The sequence below is a fragment of the Balaenoptera borealis genome (assembly GCF_965194805.1).
Source record: "Balaenoptera borealis genome assembly, chromosome: 6".
NCBI classification, from domain to species: Eukaryota; Metazoa; Chordata; class Mammalia; order Artiodactyla; family Balaenopteridae; genus Balaenoptera; species Balaenoptera borealis.
Window position 1 is genome coordinate 50,784,661 of NC_138863.1, and position 19,142 is coordinate 50,803,802.

Genomic DNA, 19,142 nt, shown 5'->3' on the forward strand with positions numbered 1-19,142 from the left:
GCCATCCAGTTTTATAATTATAACAGACACTTAATTGAGGGTCTAATATGTGCCAGGCTATATATTTTAATAGACTTTATAGATTTTCTTATTTAGTTTAGATTAAGGAAAGCATTTCTGAGCTGAGAGATTATTTAATTTGTCTATAACATGATATCTTCCATTATTTTGAAAGTGTAACTGTCAAATGGATTTATGATTTGTTTCTCATAGGTTTCTTATGAGTATATAGAGGGAAATCTGTTATTTCCCTGGATGGAGAAAATAGTAGAAACTCCTTATTTTATCAACAGGTAAAAATTGTTTTGCCCAAGAAATCCTAAAAGCTAATGTTCAGGTGTATGTTAAAACTTTTCTTAAGAAATTTTTTTTTCTAAAATTTAAGAAACTTAATCCCCCTTCCCCTTTCTTCCTATGTTGTATTTACATTGAAAAGCTAGTTTGTGTTTTTAAAACAGTAAAAGCATCTGGCACAAAAGTGTCGTTATGGGATTTTCCTCTTTGTTGTCCATTTTAGTACAAAGTTTTGGACTTGATTCCCAAATTAAGGGGGAAATGATATACTGTCCTGTATATATTAAATTAGATCTTAACACCCTAAGAATGAAGACATTGTGAGTAGAGTGGCACAATAATAATATAGGGATTCTAGACTTAGATACAGGCCATTATTGAAATAATTTGAAATTAAGCTTTCAGACTTAGAGGAATATTTTGTGTTATAGATATTGTTTATTTCCTCTCTCAAGGAGCACAGTATTACAAGATACTATGTAATAAATTATATTTTTTATTTAAGTAGCTTACAAATGTCACTCAAGGCAAGACAAAATAAAGCAACTCTAAAGGTGTCGTCATTGCAGTAAGGTTTGTTCAGAGATACAGCATTAGAGTCTGTTTTTAGACACCATTTTATCCCTAGTGCTTGGCAGATAAGAGGCACTAAATAACGATGAGTGAATGAACCTAACTGATATGCTTTAATTTAGCTAGCTTTCATTTATTCAAACATTGTCTTAGAACTATGTCAGGATTCAAACTTACCAACACTTTTAAAAAAAACTTCATTATGTTATTAGCTATAAAAATAACTGTACTTTTTATTTTTAGTGGAGTCCCAGCTTCCTGAAAACATAAATGTGTTCTGGGGGTGGGGTGGTGGTATTGGGGATGGGGATGGGGAGGCTCTTGACACATGCACTGTGGTTTAGTCAGGAGTTAGAAGGAAAGGGTAAGAAAACTTGCTCGTTCCTAGTCTCTAAATGGGCATTACTTGTCTTATCATGGCTTCCATTATGATGGTGGTATACTAGTTAAGAGGATGGACAACAAACCAGAATTTGAATTTTGGTCTTTCCACTTATTAGCTGAATAATTTTGGGCAGATCATTCAACATCTTAAAGTCTCTTTGTTCTTATCTCTAAAGTGGTGATAGGGACTTTCCTGGTGGACAGTGGTTAAGAATCTGCCTGCCAATGCAGGGGACACGGGTTCGAGTCCTGGTATAAGAAGATCCCACATGCCGCGGAGCAACTAAGCCCGTGCGCCAGAATGACTGACCTTGCGCTCTAGAGCCTGTGAGCCACAACTACTGAGCCCACATGCCACAACTACTGAAGCCCGTGTGCCTAGAGCCCGTGCTCTGCAACAAGAGAAGCCACCGCAATGAGAAGCCTGCGCACCGCAACGAAGAGTAGCCCCCGCACTCAGCAACGAAGACCCAACGCATCCAAAAATTAAATAAATTGATTAATTAATTTAATTTAATTAAAAAATAGATTAAAAATAATAAATAAATAAATGGTGATAATTCCAATCTTAAGAAGCAGTTTAATATCTCCTAAAGCACTTAGCAGATTTGTGTAACAAATTGCTTTTGAAAAATGGAAGCTGTTATATTACTTCTCTGACTTTTTGGTCTATTTTACTGGCCTTTCTTCTAGCAGCTCTTTCAATGTGGGTATTTCTAAATGACCTTTTTTTCCCACACCCTGCAGTATATATGTATGAAAACATTTTACTTCCATGGCTTCAACTAAGTAATATACTATCAACTAAGTAATATACTAGATACTATACTATCCAGTAATGTACTATCTGTAGTTACCGTTTGGACAGCTCCTCAAGCTAAATATCAAACATTGTATCCAGTGTTGAATACATGATTATCCTCCATTTTGTTTCTCTTCCGTGTTCTCTGTTTTGAGCCATCACCATTCACTTGGTTACCTAAACTAGAACCTTCGGAAACCCCTTTCACTTTTTTTAATATAAATTTATTTTATTTTATTTAATGTATTTTTGGCTGCGTTGGGTCTTTGTTGCTGCGCGTGGGCCTTCTCTAGTTGCGGCAAGTGGGGGCTACTCTTCATTGCAGTGCGTGGGCTTCTCATTGCAGTGGCTTCTCTTGTTGTGGAGCACAGGCTGTAGGCACGTGGCCTCGGTTGTTGTGGCGTGTGGGCTTAGTTGCTCCGCAGCATGTGGGATCTTCCCGGACCAGGGCTTGAACCCGTGTCCCCTGCACTGGCAGGTGGATTCTTAACCACTGCACCACCAGCAAAGCCCTGTAACAGAGTTTTGATGATGTACTTTTGTGAAGAAGTATGTGTGTGTATCCTAATGGCAACTTAAAGAAATATTGGTTTTGACCAATTAAACTTTACCAAAATTCAAAGAATTCTAATACAGTGAGAACTAACTTGTGTCAATATTCTTTTAAAAATATATCTTCAACATTTAGTTAATATCTCTTCTACATGTAATAGTCTTTAATTCTGGCTTGAATAAAGAAAGTAAATATAAGAATGAACCCCTCATTAGAAGAAACAACTAAGCCTTGCTTTGATATATTTGAAAAGTATTTGAAATAGGTCAAGTGATGGCAGGGAATTGCATCAGCACTAATGACCTACCTAAACTGGTTTAAATCTTTTTATTTTTATTTTTAATTTTTACCATGCTAACATGAATACATGATAGTGAATCGAATAGTCTAGAAGAATTTAGGATGAAAAGCGAGTGTATGTAATCCTACCCAACTCTCTCCCACCCTGCTCATATTTCTCAGGGGGAACTTCTGCTTTTAGTATATCTGGAGGTTACCTCCAGAATTATAAGGAATATGCTAATTCTTTTATATATTCATTTGCCAACTCTAGACAGGATCTATTAATTCTTTGCTACAAAATATGAAGATTTAGCTCATTAAGTTTCCTCCCCTCATTTACCCTCTCCCCTCTTCCTGATGTTTGATAGTTTTTTTGTTAACATTTTTGGATCATTGGTTACTTCCTTTTTAAATTTTAAATAGTATAGTTCTTTATATTTGTACCCTTACCCTTGGTCATTTATACTTTTATGTTGTCAAAATTGTTAATGCTTTCCTTTGGTTCTGTAACCATAAAGTGTTCTGAGATTGAATTATATGCTGATTCTAAAAATTAAGATTAATAAAGACCTGAGTGTTCGGTTTGCATTGCTGCACTCCATTATCACACTTTGCACTTTCTTATAAGTCCAAATAATATAATATGTTTACATTATATGTATTTTTATATACATAATGTCATATATTTATTATCAAAGTGAAATGGATTCTCTCTTCCAGAATATTTCACAGTTAAATTTGTTGCATAGATACATTGACTTTCTTGAATTAGTTAAGTGCCTTTATAGAATTTTAAAATTTATCCAGTCTAATAATCGTACCACCTTTCTGTAAGCTTTTTTTTTTTCCTGGGGCCCACTTTCCTATAACCCTCTGTCTTCTAACTTCCCTCTGGACAATTTGCATAAGCCTGCTGCATAGCTCTCGTCCTGGGACATATTTCTCTTTATTGTCCTGAGTGTAATGGTTTTCACCTGAACTTTCACACTGAGTTTCATAGAGTTTGGAAATCCTCTGAAATTGTGTATGGAGTTCTTGTGTGAATGTATTTTTCAGCTTTTGTCATGTTCCCAAGGGTGGTTCTTATGATCCCAAAACACATCTGTTTTAAAATCACCTTATGTTGTGAATCTTGCCCACTCTATATTCTAATCATACTAAACTGCAGTAATACCTTCTTCAGCTCAAGGATGCTGTCAGTTTTTCTGCAAATGAAATGACCAATGAGCATTATACTGGGGTTTCATAGCATAGTCCCCAAGGAGATGCATTCCTGCCATTTGCAATCATTTATCCATTTTCTTCAAATTTCCTGAAGTTATATCTTGCCAGTTTTTCAGCTATCTTCCAAATGTTGTTAGCCAATCCCTTTGGCTGCAATGGTGATTATGATTTCCTTCATAATAGCAAAGGATGTTACCAGTACCTAATCACCTGTTGATCTTTAGGTTTTGTTTTCTTGGTCATTTCTTTGAAGGGGCCTTTAGCCACTTTTAACCTGGTATCCTTTGAGTACCTTTGACATGGTATCTTATTATTGTTTTTCATGGCCAGTCCATTTTTACCTGTTGTCAAATCAAAAGTTATTTGCCAAGATCCAAAATCGAAGACAGCAAAGGAAACTATAAGGGAATGAATAACAGATGTTGTAAAATACTTATTTTCTTTTGTTCTTCCTAGCACTCACTCATCTTGGCTAAAAATGTTTTAAATATGTACAGTAATGGTCTTTGGCCAAGAACATATAGGATAGTATACTGTGTTAGTCCTCATTGTCTGGTGTAGGATAGACTGTAGAAAATGGGGAAATAGATTTAATTGCTTTATTTTTTAAAGAAATATTTTATTTTGGGAGAGTATACACTTTCATGGCACAAATGGCCATTCTTTCTCTTGCCTCTGGGTCTTTTGTTTATGCTGTTTCTACTATCTAGAACGATCTTTCTCTCCCATATTCTTTCACTAGGATAATTTCTACTTGTCTTTCAGGTCTATCCTTAGATGTCACCATTCCAGAGAAGCTTTTTCTAACTCTTTCAAATTAGGTTAAGTGCTGCTTGTGTATGTTCTCATAGTCCTCTCTATTATTCATTTATTTATTTAAAACATTTACTGGGTGCCTTCTATTAGCTAAGTCCTGTTCTGGGAGAGGGAATCCAGCAGTAAATAAACAAGTCACTGGGCTTTGTAGAGCTTACATTCTGCTGGACAGAGATAGACCAAAAAAAAACCCAAACAAACAAACGAAAAAACACATAATGCCACGTAGACTTGAGTTCTAAAAAGAACAAAGAGTGATAGTGGGAAGATGCTAATTTACTTGACCTGGGGAAGGCCTTACTGAGGAGGAGGCAGTATAGCAAAAGATTTAAAGATAGGAGGGAGTGAGGTGAGCTGGGGGAGGAGGCTTCTGTGGTGAGGGGGCAGCAGTGGCAAAGGCTCAGGTGGGAGCATGCCTGTCTTGTTCATGGAACAGGAAGTAGGCCATTATGAATAGACCAGAGTGATTGGGGAAAGGGGCTGGGAGATAGTGGTAGGAGATAGGACAGTGATTGAAGGGGTAGACAGATGAGATAGGGCTTTCTAGGACATAGTAAGGACTTTGGCTAATTACTCTTGAGTTGAGATGTTATTGGATAAGAGTGGTAGAGGAATGAAATGATATACCTATGATCACTGTGGTTGCTGGGTTGAGAAATAGTCTGCAGGGGAACAGAAGTAAAAACAAACTGGTTAGGAAATTTGCAGTCATTGAGAGGAGAGCTGATAGTCGCTTGGTCTAGGGTGGTAGAGGTGAGAAATGTTCAGATTCTGGATGTTTTGAAGACAGAGCCTACGGTATTTGCCAATGTATTGGGTATGGGGTATATAAGACAATGAGAAATTTAAGACCCCAAGGTTTTTGGATTGAGGAAATATCAAGATTTACTGGAGTGAAGAAGCAAGAGGAACTGGTTTGGGGTGGGAGTATAGAAGGGATAGTACTCAGTAGCTTGATATTAGATATGTTAAGTTTGAGAGGCCTACTAGAAGTCTGAGTGGAGATGTTGAGTAGCCAATTGTATATATAAGCCTAGGGCTCAGGCTAGCATTAAGCTGAGAATCAAGTTGAAGAGGAATTATTGAGAGAGGAGGAGTGGAATAATCACTGAGGAGAGTGGGAGAGTGAATTGATGGTGAAAATGGCATAATGTTGCTACTCAGTTACGTTTAATGATCGTGAATTCAGGTTGAGATGGAGTCAGCATAGACATAGGCTTTCTCCTGCTGTGGGTTTTATCAGGTAATTATAATAGAGGGAAAGAGGGACAAGGGAGTAATATAATGATGGGCCATTTAATCTTAAGATGGATAAAAGAGGAAACCGAACACGAGAGGGTGTGTTGCGATAAAAAGATAGTACGGTGAATGAATAGGAGCTCCCTCCGAGCTCAAAGAATTGATGAAGGTAGGGTATTAAGAGGGTATTAGAGATATCAAGTGGGAAGTATTCTTCCATTGATGCCACTTCACCTTATCTCCAAATCTCCCAAGAACAACAGATGTCCAAAAAGGCCAGAAAGAAGTCAAGACAGCTTAAGCATAAACTTTATTCCTCTTTACAGGCCTACTGATTGAGGCAATTTAATATGAGCCACCACTCTCTTGTCAGTATGTAATCAATTAACAGAAATAATCCCTGAGTGTTCTCTGAGTTTTAGGCCCTCTAATTTTCCCCATCTTGTTTCTCATCTTCACCACCCTTAGAAGCTCTGACCTTTCTTGTTATTGTCTTTCTCATACTATTTTGTGTGTGGGTTTTTTGTTTTTTTTTTATAAACCTCTTTCATGTTATTACAAATTGGTGAGGGTCTTTGTCTTGAAGGGAAGGTGGGAATTAATCATTGTAGTTTTTCACCATCTTTGAACCTTACACTTAGAAGTTAGTGTGGTGTAACCAGATTCTAAAACTGGATATTTATCTAAAAAAAGTGAGAGTTACCTGTATATCTAGATATACAGTCCTCACTAGATTGTATACTCATTTAGGGGCAGTGTCATCATTTTATTCATAGTTTTATCCCCAGCTCTTCCAGCAGTGTCTGACAATATAATATCAGGTTGGGGTATTTGTTGACTAAATGAATAATATAATTGTTAACTAAATAATTGTTAACTAAATGAATGAATAATATTATTACAGTAACTTGTCTCTTATTAGAGATTACTTTTCATATCACAAGCCTCTCTGAATCACATCTGGGAACTAGGAAGCAATACCACTCGTCGGAATCTGCTCAAGAAAAGTGAAAGTACATTACATGTCCACATATAGATATGTTTATAGCAGCATTCATTGTTCATAATAGCTTAAAACTGGAAATAATTCAAATGCCCATCAACTGATGAATAAAGTAAATTGGTGGTATATGCATTTAATGGAGTACTATTTAGCAATTAAAAGAAACAAGCTACCAATACATGTTACAGCATGGATGAACTCCAGAAACATTAGGCTAAATGAAAGAAGCTAGATGTAGAAAGCTTATATATTATTTGATTTCATTTTATAGGGAATGTCTGGAAAAAGCAAATTTATCGAGGCAGAAAGCAAATCAGTAATTATTAGGGATGGGGGTAAGAATGGGATTAACTGCAAATAGGCACAAGGGAACTTTTTGGGATAATGGAAATGTTCTAAAACCGGGTAGGGTTGGTGGTTGCACAACTCTGTAAATTTACTAAAATTATTTAATTGTTCACTTACGATGGATGAATTTTATGATATATAAATTATACCTCAGTAAACCTGTAAAAAACGATTTTGAGCAACCAGAAATGGTAGTTTATAAAAAATGAAGTTTATTCAGAAATAAGCTTTTTGGTTCTCACTCTGCCCAAGCTTGTTGAGTTTGCTTAGGTAAAATTGTAACACGTATATTTTCCAATGCATTGTACCTTAAAGGGTATTCTCATCAGGAGCAAATGATAATTGATAGGAAGAGAAATAAAAACTTTAAAAACTAAAAAGTATAGCCAGCAAGGACTGTTTAGTGTTGGCATGTTACCTTGCACATGTCAGTAGCACCTGAGGCCATCTTGACTTAATTAGCTCAGTATAATTATTGATTACAATTATGATATCTAATCAGTAAGAAAAGCCTGACTTATTTCTCTGTACCCAGGTTGTGAAAGCAAGCTAATCACATATTTGAAAGACTTTTAAAAAATATTATTAAAATTGAGTGTAAAGGGACTAGCTTCAATTACGTTTTCATTCATAATGGAAAATGGTACCATTATATGAGGTAAATTGTATTTTTCATTAACACAGTGTGGTATCTTTTATACAAAGATGTTAGATCTGACCGACCACACTATACTGGGGCATATATTTAGTGCTTTTCTAGTACTAATGATAAAATTAGTTTCATCAGTTTGCATTAATTTAACCATCTTGTGACCAGAAATCTTAAACTTCCAAGATTCTTCCTGGTGCAAGTTAATGTGCTCAGGTGGTGAAATAGAGGTTATTTTAATTTCTTTTATTGAACTTTATATTAATCTTTGTTTCAGTTACCTAGTGCTGCATAACAGACCACCCCAAATCTTAATGGACTTAAAACAACGACAACTTATTTCATATTCTGGGGTTGATTGGGCAGTTCCTCTGCTGGTCTCACCAGCCTTAGGTCACAGCTGTGTTCATCTGGTGGGTGGTTGGGGCATGGGGCCTGTTGGGATAGAGGATGTGGAACCTTTCTTTCCGTGGGATATGTTAGCTTTCCCACACATGACACTTTAGGACAGTGTTCCAAAAAAGAACAAAATGTGAAGCTATAAGGCCTTGTAAGTTAAGAGTATCACTTCCGCTGCTTTCTCTTGGTCAAAGCAAGTCACAAGGCCAGCTGAGATTGTAAGGGTGGGAAAATAAACTACATCTCTTGATGAGAGGAACAGTAAAGTCCTATTGCAAAGAGGCATGCATAAAACCTTTAATTTTTTTTGCCTTTCTGTTCTTTAAAAAACGAAACTCTTTGATTTTCAGAATTAATTTAAACAGATGACAGCAATATAAACTTGAAAAAGATCACTTTAGTATATAAAATGAAGAGGTTGAATTAGAGTTCTTAGAAGCTTCAATCTGTGAGATTGATGAAGCTACAAATTAAATAGGAGTATTTTCTGAGAAGAAAATAGCCTTAGCTTTGCTTATCCCTATACTACTTTTGTCATGGTATGGCAACTTGAATTTTAAAGTGTATTGAAGAGGTGTTTTGAACTTTGAAATCTGATTGACCTGGATTAACATCTTACCCTTTTCTAGTCTGTTTCTATATCTGGAAAATGAGGATAAATATATACCATGACTGGGAAGATGAAAAAAATTCTGGAGATAGGTGGGGTGATGGTTGCACAGCAATGCAGATATATTTGTAAGTGTGAACTGCACACTTATAAAGTATGGCTATAGTGGTAGACTTTGTTACGTTTTACCACAATTTAAAAAATGAACCTTGCAAAGTTGTTATGAGGATTAAGTTTAGTAACAAATATTAAACACTCAGTAATGCTTATTTACTAGGCAAGTGTTAGGATAACTTTCCCTAAAATTTATTTACTACCTTTTGCTCAGAAAAGTGCATTTATGAAATATTGAATGCCAATGGAATCATTTGTATATAATAAAATGAAAGTTCGACAAGGTCCCATGAACCTTTTTTAAAATGACTAATCTTTGTGTTAATTTGGATTTTCATATAATCTTAGGAGATTTGCTTATATTTGATATGAATATGTCATTCTCTTTAAATGTTTCTCATTTCTTATCCTGTAAGGACATAATGAAGTATTTTACCCAACAGGGATTTATTCAGGGGATTAAATCACCACTCTGTGTTAGGATACATAAACTCATTTGAGACATGAATTGATACCTGATATTGCATTCATTGATAATTAGTGCAATTTAAAAGTTGATTCTATGACTTACGTTGAGAAACTTGAAGATCATTTATTTATTCATTTAAAGTGCATCTACTGTGTGCTAGTATTCTAGACCTTGGATACAATAATAGCATGAAATAATACAAACCTCCTTGCCTCTGTGGAATTTCAATTCAAATTAGGATGTTAGACAACAAACAACTGAAGTGAATAAATACGTACTTTTATTTGGAGATAAGTGGTAGGAAGAAATAGAAAGCAGGATGAGGAGTAAGAGAGTAACGTGGGTGAGAAGACTATTTTAGGTAAGTGCACAACAGTGGCTTCTCTGAAGAGAAGTGAAGGATTGAGCTATGTGAAGAAGTAGAGAAGAGCATTCCAGACATGATAAAGAGCAAGTGCAAAGGCTCAGAGGTGGGACCAACCTTGGTGAATTTATTTGATGAACATAGCACGCAGACCAGTATGACAACTACTGAGAGAGGCTGGAGGAGCATGAGGGGAGATGAAGTTGTAGAGACAGGCAGGGGTCCTATTCAGATTTTATTCTGAGACATTGGTAAGGACTTTGTATTTTAAGTGTGATGGGAAACTATTAAAATTTTTTTTAAAACCGTTTATTTTGAAATAATATTAGACTTAAACAAAAATAATACAGTGAGTTCACGTATACTCTTCACCCAGCGTTAATATCTTGTATAACCTTCATTGGAATCATCTCTTCAGGGTAGTGTGTTACCTTATAATGTCCACTCTCCTGCTACTATATGGAGAAGACTGAAGAGGCAAGAGCAGAAGTACAGAGATCAGTTAGGAGGCTTCTATACTATAGTATTCCACATGAGTGTTGATGAGTAGAGTAGTGACTGGACAGTTCCTTAAAAGAGGTTTATGCAAATAGCCTCTCAGCACTCTTATTTTAAAAAGCCTGGTTTAGGGACTTCCCTGGTGGCGCAGTGGTTGGGAATCCGCCTGCCAATGCAGGGGACACGGGTTCAAGCCCTGGTCCGGGAGGATCCCACATGCCGTGGAGCAACTAAGACCATGTGCCACGACTACTGAGCCTGCACTCTAGAGCACGCAAGCCACAACTACTGAGCCCTTGCACTGCAATTGCTGAAGCCCGCAGGCCTAGAGCCCGTGCTCCGCAACAAGAGAAGCCACCACAATGAGAAGCCTGCGCACCACAACAAAGAGTAGCCCCTGCTCGCTGCAGCTAGGGAAAGCCTGCGTGCAGCAATGAAGACCCAACTTAGCCCCCCCAAAATAAATAAATAAATAATAATAAAATTAAAAAAAAAAAAGAAAGAAAAGCCTGATTTAGAATATCATACTAAGAAATTGAACAAAGCCTTCCCTGAGCCAAACTTCTGTACTTGGTTGTTTTTTAAGAGGAACAAAATACTAGCATAGTTTAGGTCAAGAAAAATAATTTATTATGCATAAGCAGTTTCGATGATGAAAGAATATTTGAAATGGGTGAATAAAGGACTTCAGTCACTTTCCTTTATGTTGAAAATCTGTGAGTTAGCTCTCTTAGTCATTGGTTCTTTACTGTAATTTGCTAGTATCTTTTCTTTGAAAGAATGAAAGCTAGTAAATACTAAATTTCAATCAGTTTTTTTAGATACTTAACATTTTGTGTAGAAAATGCTTCTTAATTGTACAGAGATTAATTACCAAGATTTTTCATTGCAAAGATATGATCTTATTTTGTGATCTGCATGGCTATTTATCCTGTTTATTTTGTTTCTACACATTTTACTTAAATTTTAAGAATAATGATCCACAGTTAGAAGCTTCAATGAAAGCATTGTACAGATATTTTGCTCATATAGTTAACCCATGTATCCATTATATGCTTTTAAAGTGTTAGCGAATATTGATAGAATCATTTCTCAAAATTGTACTTTTCTAATGTTCTGTTCTATAGCATCAAACAACCTATTACTGATCTGTATTCTTAAACCATTTCCTACTTTTTATTTACTATAAAACAAAGAGATAATGGGGAAAAAAAACTTGTTCTGGATGTTGAACCTAGAAGTTAAATACTTTTTGGTAGTGTCTGCTCTACTTCACTTTAAAAACTAAAATGGAGCATTTTTTGCAGTTGAAGCCCAGGAGTTGTAGACACTTTTATTCTTTGTTGTTATAGTTGAACTTTCATGCAGAGCTTTATGGAATTTATTTTCATTAAATAGGAAACATAATTGTAACTATATGTAGAGACGTTGAGGGGATTTTGTGAAATACTTGTATGTTATTTGGAACACTGCCTGGCAAAGAGAGCATGCTCAGTTAATATCAGCTCTTATTAGAAGTACTATGAGTAGTATTGGGATTATTTAAAACAGCTTTATTTTTGCTTATTTTGGAGAAGTGGTCTGTGAGCATCTTCTGTTATTCACTTAATATTTAATGAGCAGCTTCTGGGTGCCAGGCACTGTAAAGTGTTCTCATGTATATTATCTTGGCTAAACTGCCCACATTAGCTCCCAGTTTGATAATGAGGGTATTAGACTCTGAGAGGTTGAGTCATTTAGCCGTGATTTCACAGTAAGAGGTGGGTGTCACTTGCTAAAACATGTCATCTGATGCTGACATGTAAAGGTCTTTTAAAATTGTCCTAATCACTCATCTGATAGATGTTTATATTGTGTACTTCTTTATGTGCAGAGCTGTATGATATGGGCTGTGGAGTTTGATACACTGTCTCATAGTGTTGGAGGTAACTGATATAAAGTAGAAAGTGATATTATTATAAATTATACACATTTAGAGGAGGGAGATGTTATTTGCATTGAGGGAAAAAGTTCAATCAGGGATGTTTTCTTGAAAGTCAACATTTAAATTGAGTAGTTTAGGAGTAGTAGGATTTGGACATACATGAGTGGTGGAATTTGGACATCTCAAGAGAAGAAACAGTAAAGAAAACATGAGATGTGTATAGAAAATAGTGAATAGTTTGTTTTGGGTACTGTGTGTAGTGTGTGAATGGATGTAGGGGAAATTTAGATTGGAATGGTAAATTAGGACCAAATTATGTAGGGTCTTAAAAACTTGAGTAGTTATTTTGAATTCAGATATCCATTAGTTCAGTAAATTTGTTTTATCCAGTGTAGAGGCTAGTTACATACAATTTGGGGGGAAATAAAATTGAATGAGAAATTGAGACCATAATGAGATTTTACTATTAAAAAGGAAGATGGGGGGCATGTGGAATGGTAGAAAGAACACTTTATTAGGAGCATGGATATGAAATTTCTAATCCTGGCTTTGTCATGTTAAGTAGTTATATAACCTTGGGAAGATTCTTTTAAGTTCTGTGAGCATTAGCTTCTTAATATGCAAAATGAGAATTTTTTTTTAAAATTTTATTTATTTGTTTTTGGCTGCGTTGGGTCTTTGTTGCTGAGTGTGGGCTTTCTCTAGTTGCCGTGAGCGGTGGCTACTCTTCGTTGCGGTGCGCGGGCTTCTCATTGCGGTGGCTTCTCTTGTTGCGGAATACAGGCTCTAGGCACGCGGGCTCAGTAGTTGTGGCGCATGGGCTTAGTTGCTCCGTGGCATGTGGGATCTTCCCGGACCAGGGCTCGAACCCGTGTCCCCTGCATTGGCAGGCAGATTCTTAACCACTGCGCCACCAGGGAAGTCCCGCAAAATAAGAATTTGTATAAAAGATCCTTAAGGCCCATAATAAGATGGTGACTGTGTCATTTTTTTATCCAAACTAGGACACTGAAATTGAAAGGAGGCGCTATTAATAATTAACCCAGTAGCAACCAAATTATACTTTTGCTTTTTATCCTATTATATTATGAGTTTACTTTCACCTGTTACCTTGCAAAGTTCAAATTTAAAGTACTGAAAAGTAGGGGAAAGGATTAAGACATCAATTGTAAATATCTAATGTTATTGAACAGGGTAAAGGTAGTATAATCTGAGGAAACAGAATCATTTAAAAATGTGTCTGCTTGATGTTGTGAGTGGTAATGATTAAAAGTGTGCATATAAACATAGAATTGTTTTGAAACATATATTGTTCAAAATAAAGTCACCTACTCCCACAGATAAAGCTAGAACAGTTACATACGTCACTATAAGTATATATCTCAGTTTGCCTGGCATATAGGGGAAGTAGAGATACTTCGTTTATGCTTTTTTTAATGTCCTCAGGGACTGCCGTGTCTAGGGCACTTTATAATAGTTGGGTCTACCAGAATGCTGTGCTTGCTGTTTTTTAAATAGTCTTTTAATAGTTTTTTTAATCTCCTGATGTTATGCTCACTATTATAAATTTTCTGACTTATCATAATAGTTCAATACAATTATGTGTAGAGGCACCTCTCCCCCAACACTCCTGTGTAGGTGTAAGTACGAACTGATTGAGGGCCTCAAAACTGTATGGGCTTTGATAGCAAGTTTGATATTTTGAAGCACTTCCTCATATTTTCTGGTTTTCTCATGTTCTAGGTGAATTATTTTATATTTAATGTGCATTCAGATCACCTGGGTATCTTGTTAAATGGCAGATTCTGATTTGGTAGGTTTGAGGTGGGCCTGAGATTCTCCTCTTCTAACAGAAGTGGAAGTTTCTATTCTGTAGACTACATTCAGAGTATCAGATAGGTTCTAGATGTTTTTCTGGAATTCTGGCAGATGATGTTAAATATGGCTGGATTCTTTCAGAAATTATATTAATAGCTGTTTTAAAGAGAAAACTTAGGACTTTTGTAAATTTAATAATACAGTTGATTGAAACAATATTTGTCTTTTTTATTCACATTTCCTTCTTCATACGTTTACCAGTGTCTTAACTCTAGTTTTGCTTCTTTCTCATTTCTTTTTTGTTGTTTTGGTTTTTGCTTTTCTTTAATGTATTATTGTGTTTTGTGGATCTGGTCAGGGAACCGTTACTGTATTTTATGTTTGTATCTACATTTTATTTTGCATGCGTAACGTGGCTTTGCCTGGATGTTCTTTTTGGTAAGTTCCAAATTTATAAAGCATATTGTTTTTTGTAGTGTAAGTTACAGTGTTTTTCACCTTCTTTTCTACCACTTCTAGTAGTGTGGTCATGCTCATGAGTTGTTTTTAGTTTTTTTAAAGAGTTCATTTGATAATTATTTTTTCCTAACACTTTCCAATTTTCCTTAATAGTAGTGCACTTTGGTACTAATCTGCTTTGATTCGTTTTATAGCCTCACAATGTCAGTTGCTGGTCCCTATTAGCAGTTGCTGTCTCAAGTATATTGGTTTTTTAAAAGAGCCTTAATCATCTAGAAATATTGTCCTAAACGCTTGTGCTTCCATTTAGCAATCATAAAAGAAGATAGTTTGTAGTAAAACTAAATAATTTTGTTCTCAGTAAACAATGCATTCTAATTTTGTTTTCGCAGCAACAGCTTGCACAACTACAGAAAGAAAAATCAGAGATTCTGAAAAATCTGGCATTATATTACTTCACATTTGTAGATGTTATGGAATTTAAGGTATGTATTTTAATGTATAGAATTTAACATTTCAGAGATAGATTGATATTTGTTAATCATATAAATTGTTCTGTCACTTATAGATAATAAAATTAGAATTCTTCTAGAACAAAAATTCAAAATACATTTTATTTGTGTGTGTTTTCTGAATTTAGTAGTATTCGTATAGGTAAAAGGTTTAAATAAACTTTTATTTTCAGGACCATGTTTGTGAATTGCTGAATACTATTGATGTTTGCCAAGTCTTCTTTGATATTGTAAGTATTATTTTCAGAAAAATTTCCAATTTTTCTGTCTGTTTCTAGTAGAACCAAGGGGATCAAATGCTTTTCTTTAGAGAAAATATAAATGATTAGTATATAAAGTTTCAGCATTGTTAATTTGGCTTGTATTTTTTAAGGTAAGGAGTTATACTGTATTTTCACTTGTTTATTTGATTGTCATTGAATATAAATCTTGTACATATTCGGAAATAGTTGTTAATTTTAGTATTTATTTTAATAGGCCCAATTTTAAAAGGTTGCACAAGTAATCCTTTTCTCTCTAAAAAGCATACTTGATAAAATCTTTCTTAAGTCAATTTCTAGATATAGGAAGTCAAAGTGAAAAACGTCTCCACTGACTTAATGGTGAACCTATTTATCTATTTAATACTCCTTTTTTCTTGCTTGGTGAGATTTGCTTTCATGTTTATTATTTTTCTGGTTTTGGTTATTCTTTTAAACTGTTAGTAGTTTGAATAGGGTGATCACAGACTCTTTTTCATCCATAAAATTGTGTCACAGACACAAAACTATTATCTATAACTCCCAAATTTTAGGCATGTTTTTGGTGAAAGGACTTAGATAGAATTTCAGAAATGGGGATAAAACAAACAACTATAGAAAATTATTAGCTTTCAGTAGCTGCCATGAAGATTTTTGTGTGTGTGCTTAAAAGTTTGTGAAATAGGAAGGAGTTGAACTTAATGTTTTTTTTTTTTCCTAGACTGTAAACTTTGATTTAACAAAGAACTACTTAGATTTGATCATAACATATACAACACTAATGATACTGCTGTCTCGAATTGAAGAAAGGAAGGCAATCATTGGATTATACAACTACGCTCATGAAATGACCCATGGAGCAAGGTAAACCTGCATTATAAAAATGTATGTGAAATTCCCAGTTAATTTTATGGCTTACAACTCAGTGATATTTGATATGTCTGTTTTAAGTGACCGAGAATACCCACGTCTTGGTCAGATGATTGTGGATTATGAAAACCCTTTAAAGAAGATGATGGAAGAATTTGTACCCCATAGCAAGGTAAGAGCTGGTTTTTAGGGGTGCTTCAAAAGGCATATGAGATAGCTTAAGGGTGGATAGTTAGAGTGATAAACTACTTTTAAGAAAGAAAATTATAATGAGATGTGAATAATAGTTATGCATGGTTTTATCTAATTGTGAACCAGAGAACTCATTAATTAGGTTCAGAATAGTGAATAGAGACTCAGGAATATATTGATCCATTGTAGTTTTTAGGTTCAGTATAGTGTATAGAGATAGTGAAGTTTAGTATTTGAGAATGTCTATACTCGTATCAGATTGCTTGGGTTCTAATCCCAACTCTGCCAATTACAGTGTAATATTGGGCAAGTTACTTAACCAACTTCAGTGTACCTCAGTTTTCTTACCTGTAAAAGTACAGTATTAAATGAGTTACTTTGTAAAGAGTATTTAGGTACATAGTATTTAATAAATTTTAGCTATATTATTATAATATAGCCTCTTAATGAGAGAAATATTACAGGAGTTTTGTGATAATTTGGCATGTCTGTCTTTTATGGTATATTAAAAAAATAGTTCTTAATGAAATAGTTTTGGTTTAGAGTCTTGCCTTTATGGCTTCTCTGAGGGAGGGCTAGTTCCTAAGCACATCAAGGAAATTTACAGGTATCCTCATTATTTATAGATAAGGAAATTGAGGGCTGGAGAAGTGATATGATGAAGTAAGCTATTTGGTAGCAATAGTGGCAAAACTAGAGCTAAAACCCAGGATATTAGAATCTTGGCCCATTGTTCTCTTTGAATGATGAGAGTTAGACTTTTTTTTTTTTAATTTATTTATTTGTTTTATTTTTGGCTGCACTGGGTCTTTGTTGCTGTGCGCGGGCTTTCTCTAGTTGCGGCGAGTGGGGGCTACTCTTCGTTGCGGTGTGCAGGCTTCTCATTGTGGTGGCTTCTCTTGTTGCGGAGCACGGGCTCTAGGCACACGGGCTTCAGTAGTTGTGGCACGCAGGCTCAGTAGTTGTGGCTCGCGGGCTCTAGAGCACATGCTCAGTAGTTGTGGCGCACGGGCTTAGTTGTTCCATGGCATGTGGGATCTTCCTGGACCAGGGCTCGAACCCATGTCCCCTGTCTTGGCAGGAGGATTCTTAACCATTGTGCCACCAGGGAAGCCCGGAGTCAGACTTCTTAGTAATACAGTATTTTTTATGAATCTATGCTTTTTTTTTTTGACATACAGCTGACAGCAAGAATTTTCCTTCAGTTTTCTTACTCCCATGAAAATTCTGAAGATGCATTTCCGGTTTAATTTCTTTGCATAGCTGTATTATACCTACAAATTTTTGTAGGTTTAATGTCTTGGAGTTAGTTGAATCATTAGTTTGAAAGAGGCTAGTAGATGACATCAGTTTTGAAGTAAAAATCAGCATTGTAGATGAAAGTGTCAGGATTCCTCAAAGTGCTGAGCAGATCATTGTTGTCTGTCTCTCTGATTTTGATAGTCCTTTTTCCTCACCTAGAAATGTCTTCCCTACTCCTTTCCTATCTTTTCTCTGGATCTGTTTCTAACTTCTTGCCAATCATGTATGGCCTTGTTTTTAGTTAGCCACTTCAAATTTGGTTCTTTTCCCAGTTAGATGATGAAAATTTCTTTTAAAGGCTGTTGGATCTCTATTTAAGTTCTCCATAGCCATTAGCATATATTAGACAATTAATAATTACTTGAGGAGAATTGTCCATTTGGATTAGACCAGTTTTCTCCTAATCTTGATTTTTCCAATGTTCTGTGATATCTCAGGGTTTTGATAGAAAGGCCATCATGTATTTGCTAGGATTTGTTAAAATTCAGTTAATTTAATTTAAAAAGCTATTCTGAATAACTTGGTGGAGTGTGATAAGAACAGATTCCTGGGCTTTACTCCCAGAGGTTCTGGTTCAGGCAGAGCCCTGGATTCTCTTTTTCTGAACAAACTTCCCTGGCAATTTATATGCAGCCAGATTAAAGAACCACTCGTACAGAATTTTTAGGAAGGAGGGATGAATAGCAAAGAATAGTTAAAAGCAAGCAAGAATCAGATGAGATGAAAAATTAAATACCTTGATGATAAAGCTGTAATTAATAGACCAAATGACAAATAGAAGTTAAGTAATTTATTAAGATAAAGTACAATGGGTTATTTTTAGAAGGCATTCTTTGAAGAAATATGAAACATGTTGAGCTGTATTAACACTTAGTCATGTAACCTTAATGTCTTTTTCTTTCAGTGAGAGCTATTGAGTAGAAAGTGATGCACAAAATGATGACCCTAGACTCTCTACCCTTTTTGAAATAAAGATCTCAAGATTGCCAAACATTTTCACCTTAAGAAAGTAACATGATTTCTTGAGCTAAGCTTTTGCTGAGGAATGCAGAATCTATGTAGCTTCATGAAGTTAAAAAAAAAAAAATCTAGAGGAGGATAACTGGAACCCACCTCAAATATTATACGGAGCGTAGTTGTAATTAGGCTCTTGTTGTTTTACGATGATACAGTTAGAAACACACAGCAGTTGTAGCTGGAATTTA

The 19,142-nt window shown here is 35.3% G+C and overlaps 1 protein-coding gene across 3 annotated transcripts in view; it reads left to right on the forward strand.

The window, feature by feature from the left end:
- Positions 1–19,142, forward strand: part of NCKAP1 (NCK associated protein 1) — a 94,857-nt gene that overhangs the window by 19,528 nt on the left and 56,187 nt on the right. For all 3 annotated transcript variants that reach the window (XM_082397512.1, XM_082397510.1, XM_082397511.1), the window contains 4 exons: positions 15,215–15,307; positions 15,508–15,564; positions 16,295–16,437; positions 16,525–16,615. In XM_082397512.1, coding sequence (XP_082253638.1) covers positions 15,215–15,307; positions 15,508–15,564; positions 16,295–16,437; positions 16,525–16,615 — 384 coding nt within the window. The remainder of the gene's footprint in view (positions 1–15,214; positions 15,308–15,507; positions 15,565–16,294; positions 16,438–16,524; positions 16,616–19,142) is intronic.